This window comes from Microcaecilia unicolor, chromosome 5, assembly GCF_901765095.1.
Source record: "Microcaecilia unicolor chromosome 5, aMicUni1.1, whole genome shotgun sequence".
Classification (NCBI taxonomy): domain Eukaryota; kingdom Metazoa; phylum Chordata; class Amphibia; order Gymnophiona; family Siphonopidae; genus Microcaecilia; species Microcaecilia unicolor.
In genome coordinates this window covers 230413601-230432347 of record NC_044035.1, presented here as the reverse complement: position 1 = coordinate 230432347, position 18747 = coordinate 230413601, and the positions used below count along the sequence as shown (strand labels likewise).

Sequence of the window (18747 nt, the reverse complement as noted above, 5' to 3'; positions counted from 1 at the left end):
CCACGACCTCGGCAAGGCTGCCGGGAGAGGTCATGGAAGCCTTTTTGAAGAAGCTGACACTAGGGGTAAGAGAAAGGGGAGTTTGTTCCTGCTCCCGACCGCTCCCGACACCCCACTGGACCACTAGGGAGCTCAGGTAGGCTTGGGGGAGGAGTCCTATCCTGACCGGGAAGTGGGGGATGGGTGAGATGGGGGCTACTGCCTGGTGGGGGGCAATTTGCTTTTTTATGCAAGTCCCGGCCCGATATTCAGCCGGGGGGCCCATGTAACTTTCTTATGTGGGCCTGGCAGAATATCGGCCAAGCCCGCATAAGCTCTAGCAGCCTGCCCCATCCAAATTTATTCCTAGATATTCAGTGCTGGTGACCGCACAAGGCCCAGCATTACATAAGTACATAAGTAATGCCATACTGGGAAAAGACCAAGGGTCCATCGATCCCAGCATCTTGTCCACGACAGCGGCCAATCCAGGCCAAGGGCACCTGGCAAGCTTCCCAAACGTACAAACATTCTATACATGTTATTCCTGGGATTTTGGATTTTGAATATCAGGAGATAAATTAGCCAGCAACAATCAACATTTAAAAGAAACCCTGACCACCGCCGGCTGAATACCAGGGGGACAGTATAATAATTTAAATAATGAAAGACAGTATTTTACCTCCAAGCAAAATAGCCTGAATATAATAAATGCAAACTACTTTGGTTGAACAACAGAAACGCAGTATATCAAATCTATGATCCTTTATATGGACCACAACTAATGAAAACTGAAACTAAAAACCATAGTGCTTTTATAGTGGCTGACTTTGCATCATGAGTGCCTACTGACATCATAACTCCAAAGAAGCTAATTCCTAAGGAGTTTATCATACCAAATTTACAGACTTAAACTCCTGCTAAAATTTTATATCAAAAGCATTTATTTGGAGAATTCCATTTACCATATAAACTATTGTGCAAGATAACTACATTACTTGCAATCGCAGTGCAAATAAAAAAAATATATAAAGAGTAGTGTGTCTCCCCCTCCGCCCTACCTTATATTTCCTTGTGGTCTAGTGATGTAGTCAGGGCAGGAGTGATGACTCAGTTCTGATGCGCATTTTGAGAGCTGAGCTGGAATGGGCATGTGTAATTGGGAATTGCGACTGCTCCAACTCCTGCCCTAGACCATCAAGCATTATAAACTAGGCCCAGGTTGTAGGGATCAAGACATGAAGCTACAAGAAGACTGACTAAAGCAATATCAGGAAACTTTTTAACAGAGAGGATGGTAGAAACAAAAAAGTGATAGAAATTTTTAAAGAATCCCCCCCCCCCCCCCCAAAAAAAAAGATAGAAACTGAACACTCTATCTCAGTACAGCAGTGAACTAACTTTTCAAATCTTAGGCATAGAGGTAAACTACACATAAACCACATGAAATTCAACTAGCATCAGAAGGTGACTATCACATTACTTGACACAAACTGATGAAAGGCCACATCCTAATTTCTCTTTCATTTTCATCTTTTCCAAAAGGAAGCAATAAGCAAATAAAATTTACATAGAAACATAGAATCAGAAAGTTGGTGGGGGCGTGCCAAGATGGCGGATTGACTGGAGGACGCTCTGCAAGCTCCTGAACCCTTCCCTGGTGAAATAACTTTTCCTTCTTACGAAAAAAAAAAAATTGTTGACAGCTAATATGCTGCACACCAAGAGGAAGGGAGCGGTTAAGAGCATACCGGCAGCAAGCTCGGAGACCGCTCTGTTTCAGTTGACGCTTGACAGATTCGCCACCAGTACACCACGACAGACTGGCTTGAGGCAAATTCCTGCGGTGGGAGACAAGGGTGGAACGCCTTTCTCACATGGAATCGATACAACTCTATCATCGCCGGATCTTAATCCCCCGCCCTGCCCAGCGAGTTTCAGAAGCGGGCTAGATCTCCTGGAGACGTCCGAAGATGGCGCAATAGGAAATCCTGCAGCCGGAGCCCAAACTGAATTGCAGGAAGAAATTGACAACGTTGTGCGGAAAGCTCCAGAGGCGGTAACTTTAGCCTCTATCTGGGAAGCGATACAAACTTTGACCGTAACAGTTGCTCCAATTGTGAGTAAATTAGACTTATTAACTTCTACATTTGAGAGCTTCAAAAAGGAATCGGAAAAAACAAATACTGCTGTTCAGCATGATATCTGTAATCTAAAAGTTAAAACTGATTTGCTTATAAAAGACAAGCTTATGATACATCGTAAGATCGAACAGTTTGAAAACCACAATAGGCGTTTGAACTTACGTTTTTTGAACTTTCCAAAATCTATAGAATTGAATCCGATGGCTATGTTTAAAAAATATCTGGTTGAAATTCTTCAATACTCCCCAGAATTGATTCCCCCAGTTAGTAAAATATACTATTTACCTGAGTCAAAACGTGGGGAGAAAATGAAGGAAGTTAAGGACTTGCAAAATTTAACTGATCTTCTTGAAAAATCTAATTTGGAAGTCTTTGAAAGAAGAACACTTCTTGTTTCGATGGTTTTTGAACAAGATTTAAACTCAATCCTGAAAATCTTTTTTTTTAATTCTACTAAGGTTTTTCTTGGAGATAGAATTTGGATATATCCTGATGTGGTGAAAACCACACAGGATAGACGAAAAGCTTTCTTGACTTTGAGAGAAGAGACACGATTGTTAGGTGCTAGATTTACTCTTTCTTACCCTTGTAAATGTTTAGTAAATTACTTAGACAAAAATATGTTTTCTTTGAACTTGAGCAACTGAAAGAATTCTTAGAAATGAAAAAAGTTATCAGATAGTTTCTGAGTATTAAGAAATCTGGATTTAATTAATGTGGAAAATCAATCCAGGCCTTCTATGTTAAGATATTCTTTTTTTTTTTTTTATTACCACCAAACGTTACTTAACGCCCCTACCAAGTTTGATTAGGTGGTCTAAGAAAGAGTTATGTATTTCTTGTAGTTCTCTCTTAATGCTAAGAGAGACAAAATTTTATGTGTTTTTTTCCATATATGCTCTGATTTTCTTTAGCAAGATGTAATGCTTGTAATTTAATATGAAACTTTAAATAAAGAATTAAAAAAAGAAACATAGAATAATGATGATGGCAGATAAGGGCCAAATGGCCCATTCAGTCTGTCTGCCCTTCCTCAGTAACCAAGGGATCCCTCGTGCCTGTCCCACACTTTCTTAAATTCCGACACAGTCCTCGTCTCGACTTCCACCAGGAGGCGAATCCACGCATCCACCACCCTTTCCGTGAAATAGTATTTTCTCAGATTCCTCCTACGCCTATTTCCTCTTAACTTCATCCTATGCCCTCTTATTCCATAGTTTTCCTTCATTTGAAAAAGGATCACGTCCTCCTGTACATTAACACCACTGAGATATTTAAACGTCTCTATCATATCACCCTCTCTCCCACTGTATTCATGTTGAGTTCCATAAACCTGTGCCTATATGTTTTATGACAGAGACAGTTTACCAATTTGGTAGTCACCCTCTGGACCGACTCCAGAGGGCGGCTGCCAAATTGGTAAATAGTACATTTCATGAAGTATTGAAAGCACGTTTTTATACGCTGTTATGAAGAGATGTTTGTGTTTTTTTGCTGTTTACCGGTTTTCAGGAGCCTCGCAAGCCACAAATGCGCCCTGTGTAACAAGCTCCCAAGTACTCCTGTCATGCTCCCATCCCAGCCACTTTCATGAGCTCTCAAAGGAAATTCACTGGACAGAGCACAATTTTGGCACAACAGCCACACATAACAGCCCTACTAGTTTTATTTTTGCATTGAATCTAAACCACTATGTGTGTTTTCTACCAGCAGCAGTAAATTAAATAAAAGGAAATCAGTCAAAATGTAACAAATAAATACTGTAAAAAAACAAAAAATCTGCAACAGATAACCCAGAGCTGCCAAGTTTAGTTGCAAGAGGGAGACTTTTTGGACCAGGGGCGTAGCTACGGGTGGGCCTGGCTGGGCCCAGGCCGATTCAATTTCAGCCCAGGCCCGCCCAGCGCCAGCCCCAGCACCCATTGCCGGCCACTGCTGCTTTTCCTGTTGAGCAGCAGGGCCGGCGCTACAAAAAGAAGAAGCGCTAACGGCGCTAAGGACGAAAAATGTTTAAAAAAAAAAAAAGCGCGGCACCGGCAGGCACTGTCTAGGCAACCTTGAGGCATTGGCTGCTGGCTCGCTAGCTCCTCCCGTCTCCTACGTCAACAGGAAAAGCAGCAGTGGCCGGCAATGGGAGCTGGGGCTGGCTGGCGCTGGCATGCAGGGCGGGCCTCGTCGAAGAAAAGAGGGAAAACATGGAAGAATGGGGAGAAAAAGAGAGAAAACAGATGGAAGGATGGCAGAGAAAGAGGGAAAACATGGAAGGATGGGGAGAAAGAAGGAAAACATGGAAGGATGGGGAGAAAAGAGGGAAAATAGATGGAAGGATGGCAGAGAATGAGGGAAAACATGGAAGGATGGCAGAGAAAGAGGGAAAACATGGAAGGATGGGGAGAAAGAGGGAATAGATGGAAGGATGGGGAGAAAAGATAGAAAACAGATGGATGGATGGCAGAGAAAGAGGGAAAACAGATGGAAGGATGGGGAGAGAAAGAGGGAAAACGGATGGATGGGGAGAGAGACTGGATGGAAGGATGGGGAGAGAAAGGGGAGAGACTGGAAGGATGCAGAAAGGGGAGAGACTGGAAGGATGTGGAGAGAGAAGGGACACTGAACAGAAAAGGGTAGAGTGATACAGAGACACTGGTTAGAAAGAGGGAGAGAGAGACATTAGATGGAAGGATCAGGAGAGAGGGTAGATGGATGGAAGGATGGGGAGAGAAAGAGGGAAGACGCTGGATGGAAGGGTAGGGAGAATGAGGTGACACTGGACGGAAGGATGCAGAAAGAAAGAGGGGAGACTACTGGAAGGATGGGTTGAGAGAGGGGAGACTGGAACGATGGGGAGAGAAAGAAGCGAGCTGCTGGATGGAAAAGGAGAGTAGTGAAAGACTGGAGAATAAGAGGAAGGGGCATGGGGAGAACAAGGGTGAGAAAAAGATGAAAAGCCATAAGTAGATGAAGGAAATGAAAGAATGGATAGTAAGAATGAATTAAATCAGGAGAGAGAGAGAGGCAGAAAAATATTGAAGAAAGCAAAGAAAAAGGAGAGAGAAATGGCCAGGAAACCGTGGCAGAAGAGTTAAGTGAAAACGAAGGAAAGCAGAATCTAGAGACTGGGAGCGACACAATGAGAAAAAGTAAGTGGCCATACAAGAAAGGTAAAGAAAATAATTTTATTTTTAATTTAGGATAAAGTAATATGGTACCTGTGTTAATGAAGTTTCAGAGACCAATACTTCCTTCCTTAGGTCAGGCGAGGATACCGTAACAGCAGTATACTGACCTGAGGCAGGAGGTTTTGGCCTCTGAAAGCTCACTGAAAAGAGTGTTAGGCTATTAAATAAATTTTCTGAAATCTGATGCACTGAAAAGCAGCACTTTACCCTGTGTGACAAATGCATCTGATTAGCGTGACCAAACTTTGCTGGGGGAGGGGGGTAGAGAGAAAATTTTGTGCCTACCCACTTTGGTTCAGGCCCATCCAAAATTGGCAGTCTGGCTACGCCACTGTATTTGGACAATCCTGGTTTTAAGCATAGATCCCAAAGCAATATGGTATTTGTATATCCTGATTCTACCTACTGAAATAAGCATAGACGATCCCACAAAAAGCCCAGGATGATGTCAGAAATACAGGACTGGCCTACAATCTTCCTCGTGGAACTAGAAAGCTCTGGGTAAACCCAATGTCTCATTGACACGCATCAACAAACAAGTGTCACATTTTCAATACAGCAGACCAGTGATTTATCAACACCCCACGCCTCCCAAAAATGAAAGAACCCTGCATGCACAGTTTGACAATCCCAGAACCGAACCGATTAAAAACATTGAGGTTTGGGAGTTCTTAGTAGCCCTAACTCCCAACAAATTTCGGGGCCGTCCGGAGGTGGGGGGGGGGGGAACCTACGCTACAGCAAGCACTTACCATATTGATCAGAGAAGACCCACCCTCCACGCCAATTCTTAGTCTTCTGTTACCACTGCTGCCAGTGCCAGGCCAGCCTGAACAGCAACAAACCTCGCGCGCCGTTAACCCGCCGCCTCGTTTCCTAGCAACGTCTGCCACGTCTCCGCCCCTTGTTCGCGTCACCGCCGTAGGCGGTTACCTTGGTTTGACGAAGGAGGTTTAATGAATGAGTAATGAACACAGTGATTCGCTCAAGGAGGTAGCCCTGTACTCTAGCGTTTTGAGTTTCAATCTAGGCATGACACGCACATCCCGGATATTATAGCATCATAGACTAACCGTGTTTGAAGCGGAGTAGGCGGCCTAGAGGGTTGTCTTCTCGCTCCGGAAGTAAAAAACTGTCTTGAATACATGGTAAAAAGCCTGTTTTTGACCTGGAAATACAGCGATAGCGTAAGTTGTGGGAGTAGAAGAGCGAAAGTAGTTTGGTAAGAAACTCAGTGTTGTATTATCCGGATGGAATTAGAAGAAAGACTTTATGGAGAGCATCTAATTTGTGAGTATGTACTCGGAAACCGTTGTGTTAACTCGGTACATTTTTTGTTCTGGGAAAGTCTCCTAGGTGTTTGTCTTGGGGGCATTGTTTCCATATGAGTTACATTTGCGCGTACCAGGCATGAACCTCACTCCTAAAACAGGGTATGTGGTGTATACTCTTAGTCAAATTTATTGCTAACGCTCGCTATAGTACTTGCATTGTGCCAAAGAGAGCTTCCATCTGGATTTCATAAGATGTAACGTGTATATGAAACTTATCCAGCTGCGTTTGGAAGTTCTTTTTAATCAAGCCTGTGACACCCAAAACGATGAGAAATACTTCTGTATCTTTCTGCCACATTTTCTTTGTTTTGAACTGAATTTCTTGGTACTTGACTTCTCTGCACATGATTCACAAAGTAATGGCTTGGAATCTACACCTCTATAATCAAAGCTATACAGGTGTTTGTCTCTTTTACTACTATATCCAGTTTTTTGTCAGTCGGAATGGGAATGTCCCAGGTGATCATCTTAAGGTCATGATCCCAATGCTTTTTCGGTGCACGGATGTTGTAATGCCAGCATTTCCAATGAATGAGATGTGCAACCTTGTGCATTTCTGTATAAAAAATTCCACAATTAGCAGTTCACAGCCAACATAAAATGAGTAACTGTTTCCAGCACTTTTTCCTACAGAATCTACAGATGTCTGTTGCACCATTTTTTATCTGTGCTTACTGTGAATCATTTTGTTTGTAATCCGCTGTCCTGGGCTGCAACTATCAGTTGTTCGTTCTTAAGTTTCAAGCCACCTCTCCTTAACCGTTCGCATGCGTGTGTCCAGTGTTGACCCATGAATGGTTCCTGGAGTAACATTTTGTATTTCCCGCTGTACTTATGCTTTTGTCACTTGTTTCTTCCCTGCTGATCCAATTCATTGACGAGTTTTTTTTCTTTTTTGTAAATTCTGATGCTTCCTTCCCTTTTGGTCTCGATGGATTTTCAGCCATTTCTACTCAGAATGCTTGTCCAAGTTTAACCATGGAATGGGATTCTGGAAATGTTCTTTCATATTTCAGCACCTTTTGTGCATTGGGATCTGATGATGCCATTAGGTAAGCCTGGAGGCCTGTGATAGTAGCTTGATAGGTGTAGTCTATTTCCATGAGACCTATCTCTCATTCAGATTTAGAACTGTACAGTCTAGGCATACACTGTTTCTTATAGATGACCTCATGGGCGTGAGGCCAGTCTACAATACCAAAGCTATATAAGAGTGCAGGAAGTGCCAGTTGATTAATAGTCTGTACCTTATTCCATGATGTTAATGCACTCCAGTATCAGTTTTAGGGTTCCTTTTGCAAAGGTGTGCAAACATTTTTAGTGTGCGCTAAATGCTAGAGATGCCCACATATATTCCTATGGGTAACTCTAGTGTTTAGCACACCTTTCTTTAAAAAAAAAAAAAAAAAACCTCAGTCTTCAATATTCTTAAAAAAAAATTCAGTAATCTCAGCAGTTTCTGCTTGATAGTTGTACCGTCCTCCACTCCTAGGTATTTATATACACCTTCCTGTTCAAGTTCCTTTATCTCAGTCATCAGTGAGATGTTTTTAGTTTTGTTCAACTTTCCCCTAAGGAAAGTCACCTTATCACATGTGACCTGCACAAAAACATCTTGATGTCATCTGAAATGCTTTTCACCACTTGAAGTTGTTCCACTAATTGCTGGTCACTGAAACTATAGAGTTTCAGGTTATCTACAAACAGTAAATGCAATGTAACCTCTTTTGGAGTAAGGCTGAACTCCAAGGAGTTAATAAGAGTACTCGGTGGATTAAGTGCTAAAGAAAACAGAATCAGGGATAAGGAGTCTCCCTGAAATATGCCTCATTGAATCTTGATGTTAGGAATGACAATTTATCCACCTGCATACTTCAGGTGAAGCTCAGTTTGCCACATTTTCATAGTAAACCTGATGTGTGCAATCTATTCAGGGTTGATTTTGTACATTTCAAGGCAATTTATTATCTAGGAATGTGGGACGGTATCAAAGGCTTATAGTCAATCCATGTTATACTAAGATTTCTGCTTTTCTTAGCGCTGGCCATAAACTTCACTCGTGGTTTTATTGAACATATGCTCCTCTTATTGTCCTTTGTTATATTGCCATGATGCTATTAGAGTCTGTATGATCTTATATTTTATTGGCATCTATTGTAGTGAACAGCTTATAGACCAATAACTTGCTAATCTACAGTCTATCATTTTTAGGAATGTTACTTGGATCTCCCTTTGATACCAGCCAATATGGTGTCAATTTGGCTGCCTAATCAGTTGATGTTTGCAGTGAGCTATTTGAGCCAAAAGTTGTTCACTCCATCTGGGCCAGGACTCTTCCAATTTGGGGTTCTTTTTGTAAGAGATTGTCAGTGTGGTATATCCGGATGGAATTAGAATCGAGACTATACTGTGCTCAGAAGAGGTTGTTGTGTTAACTCAGTACATTTTTTTGTTTGGGGAAAGTCTCCTAGGTGTTTACATTGGTGGGATTTAAATAGGTTTTGTTAACTGTTAAAGAGAACTTTTCAAGTGGGTAAGACCTGTCACATTGGGTTATTTCCAGTTGTGGCCAATCCAGGTCATAAGTACCTGTAGGATTCCAATAGAATCAAGGCAGCTTGCACAGGGATAATTGGTGGCTTTTTCCAGGTTTGCTTGGTTAATAAAGGTTTATAGACTGTTACTCCAAGATTGTGCCCAAATCTTTTATTAAACTCAGTTGTGCTAACTGCTTTTACCACATCTTCAGAGATCAAAAAGAGGGCAGTTAATTTAAAAAAAAAAACCCTATACCAAAGGCTGGAGGCAAAAATGAAAAGAAAGAAATAAAATATTACACACTATTGAATTTTGTGTTTCCTGAAACATGGTCCATGTAGGGACCCTATAAGATGTCTTATTTAGCTTTATAGTTGTTTACAGGGTATTAAGAATTTATAACAAGATATGTAGTAGGTATATTAAGTGCCACGTGTGTTCTATGATTAAAACTGTTTCGATAAACAGCAGATCATTGTAATCAATGGTAGTCCTATCTTTTATAAGCACACAAAAAAATATATTTTTTAATTATTGAGGGATTGAGATCTTTCATTTGTACAACACAGAGCTAAGGGATATATGTTGTCTTTACCACAACTTCAGGCAGTGATTTCCAGTGCTTCATTTATATGCTACAAAATATTGTCTTTAATTTGTTTTGTATGTGCTATCATGGAATGTCCCCTGTTTCTTTTTTTTTTTTTTAACAGTTTGACCAACGTATTCATATTTACCTACTCTTGTCATGATTTTACAGATGTCATATGTCCTCTGGGAAGGGATTTTGGATGTAGCACATACTTTTTTTTTTTTTTTTTTTGTAGAAACTCAAGGCCAGTTATGTTTAGGTATACATATACTAGGCACCCTTATCCATCTTTTCTCCAAGCTGGAGAGAGCTAATGTTTTTAGCCTTTCCTCATAAGGAGGTTGTTTAACTCCTGTACCTTTCCTAAAATAGCATGACTTGTGGTAAAATAACCCAACTTAATAATAGCCCATATTTATTTATTTATTTTGTTACATTTGTACCCCGCACTTTTCCACTCATGGCAGGCTCAATGCGGCTTACATATTGTATACAGGTACTTATTTGTACCTGGGGCAATGGAGGGTTAAGTGACTTGCCCAGAGTCACAAGGAGCTGCCTGTGCCTGAAGTGGGAATCGAACTCAGTTCCTCAGGACCAAAGTCCACCACCCTAACCACTAGGCCACTCCTCCACTCCATATAGGTGCTCTCTTACTAAGCTGTAGTAAAAAATGGCCTTAGTTCATCTCTTCCTGAGTCTTTCCCGTGCACTAAAGCCATTTTTACTACAGCTGAAATTTATTTTTCTATTTTTAGAATTAATGGCCATGCACTAATATTGTCATTTGCACATTTTCATTGAAGGTCCGCCAAGGCGGAGGAATGCTGAGACCCCACAACGAAACAGGAGTACACAAGGAGTGGGAAATAGACCAGGCAACCCAGAAATAAGGGAGACTTCAGTTGAAGGTAGTTTATTGGTAAAGACTCGACACGGTGCCATGTTTCAGCCACTGGCCTGTCTCAGCAGTCTTTTATATAGATGATGTGAAATCAGTTGGTCAATTAACCTTGATTTAAGAAGATGGTGCAATATGGTTAATTGGCCAATTGATTTCACATCATCTTATAAAAGACTTCTGAGGCAGGCCAGTGGCCGAAACATGGTACTGTGTTGAGTCTCTACCAATAAACTATCTACCCAGGTCTCCTTTTTTTAGCCTGGTCTATTTGCCACTTCTTGTGTACTCCTGTCATTGGCCCAAGACCATTTTGTAAAATTACAACGTGTGCACTTACCGCCACCCATTTTGTAGACAGTAAGGGAACGCAGGAACACCCACCCACTCCATCTTCTGACACCACCCCTCAAAAAACTTAGCATGCAGGTTTTAGCAGTTACCACACGATGCCAGTTTAAGCTGCATTAAGTGCAACTTAGTACCTAATGTAGCTTACTAAAAGTGCCCCATTGATAATTCCCCCCACCACCATTTTTACCTGCCTTATTAACTTTGCATCTAGCGTGCCCACATTTATGCTTTCTCCTAGTTTTCTTCATTTGACTCTGCTTTCATTTTTTTTTTTTTTTGTAAGACATTCTTTTGGCTGTAACATCGGCTTTTTACCATGCCATTTCACCATGTCAGCAGTTTGTTGGCATGCTTTCCATTTTTTTTTAATGCATGCAAGATACTTGTTCAGGTCTTCCAAGATGGTAGTTTAAAAAAAAAAAGGCAACCCTCATGTATGCTCTTAATTTTGATGATTTTTTTGTTTTTCTTATCTTATCATAGACTCCCTTTTTGAAAGCTAAAATGATATAGTACAGTAGTTTTTCATAGTGCTCTGTTTATTAAGCCTGATTGTTTTTAACTTTATGCTTTATTTATAATTCTCCGAGGACAAGCAGGCTGCTTGTTCTTACGAATGGGTGACGTCCACGGCAGCCCCTCCGATTGGAGATCTTCACTAGCAACAGCGTTTGCTAGCCCTCGCGTGCACATGCACTGTGCGCATGCGCGACCGTCTTCCCGCACGAACACGCTCGTGTTCGTCAGTCTTCTTTTTTCCGTGGCTCAGGACAGCTGTTTTTCGGTCGGTCTATGCCCCAAGGAGACCCCCTCACGTCTTTTCGCCGCGTTCTTCCTTTCAGAAGTGTCCAATTTTTTTTTCTCTTTTTCTGTCGTGTCTTCTTTTAAAAAAAAAAAAAGCTTCCATTACGTCGAGTTTTTTCCGTAAGTTTCCTTTTGTTATCGGGCGCGACCTTTTTCGCCGCCCGTACGGGTTTTTTCTAAATTTTTTTGTGCCATTAGCCATCATCGCGAATTTTGACTTCGCCGGTGTGATTTTTCCGCCCATGTCCTCGAAGCCTGCCAGCGGCTTCAAAAAGTGCACCCAGTGCAGCCGGACTCTCTCCCTCACTGACAGGCACGTTTCGTGCCTTCAGTGTCTGGGGGCAGGGCATCGCCCCCAGGCCTGTACTCTCTGCCTTCTTTTGAAGAAGCGGACTCAGGCGGCAAGATTGGCCCAGTGGAATCTGTTGTTCAGGGCCTCCTCGTCTGGTGCTTCGACGTCTTCGGTACCGAGGTCATCGTCCGGTACGTCGACGTCTGCGGTACCCAGCTCTTCTGCCGGTGATCCAGCGTCTTCGATACCGAGGTTATCAGTGGTATCGATGTCATTGGAAGGTGCTTCGTCTTCCGGAGCGCAGGTGAGGGCTGTCCATTCCCCTGCTGGCAGCGGTGAGCCCTCGAGTAGGTCTCTGCCTGCCTCGAGGGCTCCTGCGGTACAGACCCCCCGGGATCGACCTCTTTCGGACCCGGCCGACAGGAGACGTTTGGATTCGACGTCCTCCTCTTCGGTACCAGGAGGTACCGGTGATGTGCTTCATGCGAAGGCAAAGAAGCATCGTCATCAGTCACCTTCCAGACATGATACCGAGAGCTCTGGGTCGCCGGTGCCACCGGCACCCAAGCATCGACATCAGGAGGACCGCTCACCCCTCTATTCAGGAGGTGTCGATACGCTCCCCTGTGGATAGCCCGGTACCGCCTCCGCTTCCTGGACACATTCGCAGCTCGTCGCCGGTACCGGACTCCTTGCCTCTCTCAACAGCCACTCTAAACGAGAGCCTCAGGGCCATCCTTCCAAGGATACTGGAAGAGCTGTTGCGCCCTTCTCCGGTACCGGGGGTGCTTGCGCTGCCGGTGCCGACGACTGAGGCGATGGCTGGGCCCTCGTCTGTGGTGAGGTCTACTGTACCGGTACCGGCATCGGCTGCCTCCCAGGCAGACTCCCTGACAACATCAATGGAGGGAGCTCCATCGCCGCCGGTGCGGGAGTCTTCCTCTCGACGCTCCCACCGTGGCCATGTTCCTACGGAGTCAAGGCGGGCACGGCTTCGGACTGAAGTTCATGAACTGGTGTCTGACACTGATGGTGAGGCCTCGTGGGAAGCAGAGGAAGACATCAGATATTTCTCAGATGAGGAGTCTGACGGTCTTCCTTCTGATCCTATTCCCTCTCCTGAAAGACAGCTTTCTCCTCCCGAGAGTCTATCTTTCGCGGCCTTTGTCCGGGAAATGTCTATGGCCATTCCCTTCCCTGTGGTTACGGAGGATGAGCCAAGGGCTGAAATGTTTGAGCTTTTGGACTATCCTTCGCCACCTAAGTACCCATGCATCATGTCCTCATGAAGACATTGCTGGCGAACTGGGCGAAGCCGCTAACTAATCCCCACATTCCCAAAAAGATTGAATCCCAGTATCAAATCCATGGGGACCTGGAGTTGATGCGGACTCAGATGCCTCACGACTCTGGTGTGGTGGATCTGGCCCTTAAGAAGGTCAAGAGTTCTACTGCTTCGGCGCCCCCGGGCAAAGACTCTAAAACCTTGGATTCTTTTGGGAGGAAGGCCTACCATTCTGCTATGCTCATTTCCAAAATTCAGTCCTACCAGCTCTACACGAGCATTCATATGCGGAATAATGTGCAGCAGTTGGCAGACTTGGTGGACAAGCTCCCCTCTGAGCAAGCCAAGCCTTTTCAGCAGGTGGTCAGGCAGCTGAAGGCGTGTCGTAAATACCTGGCCAGGGGTGGCGGCGTCTCTACGCAGACTGGGAGTGCACGTGTTCCCTTACCTCGACGATTGGCTGGTGAAGAACACCTCCAAGGCAGGAGCTCTACAGTCCATGCAGATGACTATTCGACTCCTGGAGCTACTAGGGTTTGTGATAAATTATCCAAAGTCCCACCTTCTTCCAGTTCAAAAACTCGAATTCATAGGAGCTCTGCTGGATTCTCGGACAGCTCGTGCCTACCTTCCGGAACCGAAGGCCGACAATCTTCTGTCCCTTGTTTCCTGGGTGCGAGGGTCTCAGCCGATCACAGCTCGGCAGATGTTGAGATTGCTCGGCCACATGGGGATCTAGAGGATGTAGTCCAGCTGCCCACCAGTTTTCTTCAATACCTGCAGTGATGGACAATTCGATCCAATTTGACTCTGGGACGTCCCTTCCAAATTCCTCAACCGCAAAAAGTGCTGATGACGGATGCATCCCTCCTGGGATGGGGAGCTCATGTCGATGGACTTCACACCCAAGGAAGTTAGTCCCTCCAGGAACAAGGTCTACAGATCAATCTCCTGGACTTACGAGCGGTCTGGAACGCTCTAAGGGCTTTCAGGGATCGGCTGTCCCACCAAATTATTCAAATTCAGACAGACAACCATGTTGCCATGTATTACATCAACAAGCAGGGGGGCACCGGATCTCGCCCTCTGTGTCAGGAGGCCGTCAGAATGTGGCTTTGGGCTTGCCAATACGGCATATGGCTTCAGGCCACATATGTGGCAGGCGTAAACAACAGTCTGGCCGACAGGTTGAGCAGGATCATGCAACCTCACGAGTGGTCGCTCAATTCCAAAGTGGTCCACGAGATCTTCCAAGCGTGGGGCACCTCCTTGGTGGATCTCTTTGCTACCCGAGCCAACCACAAGGTCCCTCAGTTCTGTTCCAGACTTCAGGCCCACGGCAGACTAGCATCGGATTCCTTTCTCCTGGATTGGGGGGAAGGCCTCCTGTATGCTTATCCTCCCATACCTTTGGTGGGGAATACTTTGCTGAAACTCAGGCAAGACCGAGGCACGATGATTCTGATCGCTCCTTTCTGGCCGCGTCAGATCTGGTTCCCTCTTCTTCTGGAGTTGTCCTCCGAAGATTGGAGTGTTTTCCGACCTTCATTACTCAGAACGAGGGGGTACTTCTGCATCCCAACCTCCGGTCTCTGGCTCTCATGGCCTGGATGTTGAGAGCGTAGATTTTGCCTCCTTGGGTGTCTCCGGGGTCTTGCTTGCTTCCAGAAAAGATTCCACTAAAAAGAGTTACTTCTTTCTGTGGCGGAGGTTTGCCGTCTGGTGTGACAGCAAGGCCCTAGATCCTCGCTCTTGTCCTATACAGACCCTGCTTGAGTACCTTCTGCACTTGTCTGAGTCTGGTCTTAAAACCAACTCTGTAAGAGTTCATCTCAGTGCAATTAGTGCATACCATTACCGTGTGGAAGGTAAGCTGATCTCGGGACAGCCTTTAGTTGTTTGCTTCATGAGAGGTTTGCTTTTGTCAAAGCCCCCCATCAAACCTCCTACAGTGTCATGGGATCTCAATTTTGTTCTCACCCAGCTGATGAAACCTCCTTTCGAGCCACTGAATTCATGCCATCTGAAGTACTTGACCTGGAAGGTCATTTTCTTGGTGGTAGTTACTTCAGCTCGTAGAGTCAGTGAGCTTCAAGCCTTGGTAGCTCATGCTCCTTATACCAAATTTCATCATAACAGAGTAGTCCTCCGTACTCACCCTCGGTTCTTGCTGAAGGTGGTGTCGGAGTTCCATCTGAACCAGTCAATTGTCTTGCCAACATTCTTTCCCTGTCCTCATACCCACCCTGCTGAACGTCAGCTGCACACATTGGACTGCAAACGAGCATTGGCCTTCTATCTGGAGCGGACACAGCCCCACAGACAGTCCGCCCAAATGTTTGTTTCTTTTGATCCCAACAGAAGGGGAGTGGCTGTCGGGAAACGAACCATCTCAAATTGGCTAGCAGATTGCATCTCCTTCGCTTACGCCCAGTCTGGGCTGACTGTTGAGGGTCATGTCACGGCTCATAGTGTTAGAGCCATGGCAGCATCAGTGGCCCACTTGAAGTCAGCCACTATCGAAGAGATTTGCAAGGCTGCGACGTGGTCATCTGTCCACACATTCACATTGCATTACTGCCTACAGCAGGATACCCGACGCGACAGTCGGTGCTGCAGAATCTGTTCGGGGTTTAGAATCCAACTCCACCCCCCTAGGCCCTTTTTTATTCTATTCCAGGCTCCACTCTCTGTTAACTGAGATTGACCTAAACTTATTCAACTATGTCCTTGCCGTTGCGCCCAATTGACCAATGTTTGTTGTTTTGAGTGAGCCTGGGGGCTAGGGATACCCCATTCGTGAGAACAAGCAGCCTGCTTATCCTCGGAGAAAGCGAATGCTACATACCTGTAGAAGGTATTCTCCAAGGACAGCAGGCTGATTGTTCTCACCAACCCGCCCGCCTCCCCTTTGGAGTTGTGTCTTCCCTTGTCTATCTTTGCTATGTACTGGACTGATGACCACGAGCGCGTTCGGGCGGGAAGACGGTCGCGCATGCGAGTGCTAGCAAACGCTGTTGCTAGTGAAGATCTCCGATCAGAGGGGCCTCCATGGACGTCACCCATTCGTGAGAACAATCAGCCTGCTGTCCTCGGAGAATATCTTCTACAGGCATGTAGCATTCGCTTTACAAAATTATATAAATATGGAAATCATTACAGTTACAGTAAATTCAAAAGAAAAGAAAGTAGAAGCTTAAAAGTCCACTTTACAGAGACCAAAAGCAGAAAGAAAATATTAAGCCTGATTTTGTTAGGATCCCTCAGGAGCCCCACTACCCTTACCTCTCGCACTAAGGGGCCCTTTTACAAAGCTGTGGGAGGGCTAACGCATGGGCAGTGTGCGCCAAATTGACACTACTGCTTGGGTAGCACATGCACCTGGTGGTAATTCCAAGTTTGCCGTGCACCGAATCTCACAGTAAAAAAATATTTTTCTATTTTGTACCGCGGGGCATTCCTGTTGGCAATTGGCAGCGCAGCCACATTGGCACATGCTGCATAATTACAGTGCGAGCCCTTAGCGCTAAGTCAATGGCTGGCGGTAAGGGCTCAGGCTGTAAATAGATGCATGCTAGTTTTAATTTTTGTTCCCGCTTTTTTCCTGGCCGTTAAAAAAATGGCCTGTGGCCCAGCGCGCCCCCACACTACAGCAGTCCACTTCTTACTACAGCTTTGTAAAAGGACCCCTACATCTTGGATTGCACTGAGGGGCCCTTTTACTAAGCCACGTAGGCACCTACCTGCACCCAACATGCGTCAATTCGGAGTTACCGCCCGGCTATCACATGGCCCTTGCAGTAATTTCATTTTTGACGCGCACCAGAAAATATATTTTATTTTCTGGCACATGGCAAAAATCAGGCAGTAACTCTGACTTGATGCATGTAGGCGATTGCTGCACATTTAACATGAGACCTTTCCACTAAGTCAATGGCTGGCGGTAAGGTCTCGGACCCGAGATGGACATGCACCAATTTTTATTTTGCCGCACATCCATTTTCATCAAAAATGTTTAAAAAAAGCATTTTTTTACAGGCGTGCTGAAAAATGGATCTGCACGCCCCCAAAACATGTGCCTACACTAGCATAGGCCATTTTTCAGGGCACCTTAGTAAAAGGACCCCTGAGTGCTAAGGGGCCTTGTTACCAAACTGGTAAGAAATAGGCTGTGTGTCCTTGGTTTTTCCTGTGCACTAAGCCCATTTTATTTCTGGCCATGCACTAATTTTAGCAACCATTTTTATAAAATTACTGCAGGATCAATTACCGCCCCCTATTTAAGAGGTATTAAAGGCTCCAGTGTTATGGACACGATAACCAGTCTCTGCTCCTGACGCGCCTCTTCTCAAAAATAATTTTATAAAAAATGCTGTGTGCTTAGTGTGCCAAGCTTTCACCTGCTTCTTGGAGATAGTCTTGTGTTAAGCAAAGCCTTTCAGGGAGTGCATTCCAGAGCGTGGGGACTACTCTACAGAATTCCCGCTTGCGGGTATCACATTGTGTGATGTTCTTTGGAGAGGATGTGGTTAGGGGAACTCCTTGGGAGGATCTTAGTGGCCTTGAAGGTGTGTAGAGGGAGATCCTGTTCTTCAAGTACTCTGAGCCATTTCCTTTAAGGGCCTTGAAGGTCAAACAGAGTTTTTGGCTCCATATCGTACAGGTAGCCCATGAAGTTTATGCAAAAGTGATGTGATGTGGTCACATCACTTACAACCTTCTATTAGTCTTGCTGCATCATTCTGAATCAATTGGAGCTGGTGCAAACCCTTTGTAGTCGGACCAGTGTAGAGTGCATTAGAATAATCCAGTCTTATGTTGTCATGGCAATGTTATTGATAACGTTGAAACTCTCTGCTCAGTGTGCAGCGGCATCTAAGAAAGCAAATAGAGTTTTAGAAATTATTAGGAAAGGAATGGAAAACAAAAATGAGAATGTTATAATGCCTTTGTATCGCTCCATTACTCTGTTCAATTCTGGTCACCACATCTCAGGAAAGATATAGCAGGATTAGAAAAGGTACAGAGAAGGGTGATGAAAATGATAATGAGGATGGGAAGACTTCCCTCTGAGGAAAGGCTACAGCAGCTATGGTTCTTCAATTTGAAAAAGAAATGGCTGAGGGGAGATTTGATGGAGGTCTATAAAATACTGAGTGGAATGGAACGGGTAGAGGTGAATCGCTTGTTTACTCTTACCAAAAATATTAGGGGATACATGATGAAGCTACTAAGTAGTAAATTTTAAAACAAAGAGGAGAAAATATTTCTTCACTCAACAAGTAATTAAACCCTGGAATTCGTTGGCAGAGAATTTGGTAAAAGCAGCTTAGCAGGGTTTAAAA

At 44.6% G+C, this 18747-nt stretch overlaps 2 protein-coding genes across 6 annotated transcripts in view; one reads left to right on the top strand and one right to left on the bottom strand.

Annotated features, from left to right (window-relative positions):
- Window positions 1-6124, bottom strand: part of NME7 (NME/NM23 family member 7) — a 525560-nt gene extending 519436 nt beyond the window's left edge. For both annotated transcript variants that reach the window (XM_030203850.1, XM_030203849.1), the window contains exon 1: window positions 6055-6124. In XM_030203850.1, coding sequence (XP_030059710.1) covers window positions 6055-6057 — 3 coding nt within the window. In that variant the 5' untranslated portion in view covers window positions 6058-6124. The remainder of the gene's footprint in view (window positions 1-6054) is intronic.
- Window positions 6125-6310: 186 nt separating this feature from the next.
- The window catches only part of LOC115470577 (golgin-45-like), an 83984-nt gene continuing 71547 nt past the window's right edge, over window positions 6311-18747 (top strand). The window contains exons 1-2 of one of the 4 annotated variants that reach the window (XM_030203847.1): window positions 6504-6592; window positions 7580-7688. The gene's annotated coding sequence lies outside the window, so the exon portion shown is untranslated. The other 3 variants (XM_030203848.1, XM_030203845.1, XM_030203846.1) reach the window with 3 other exon arrangements.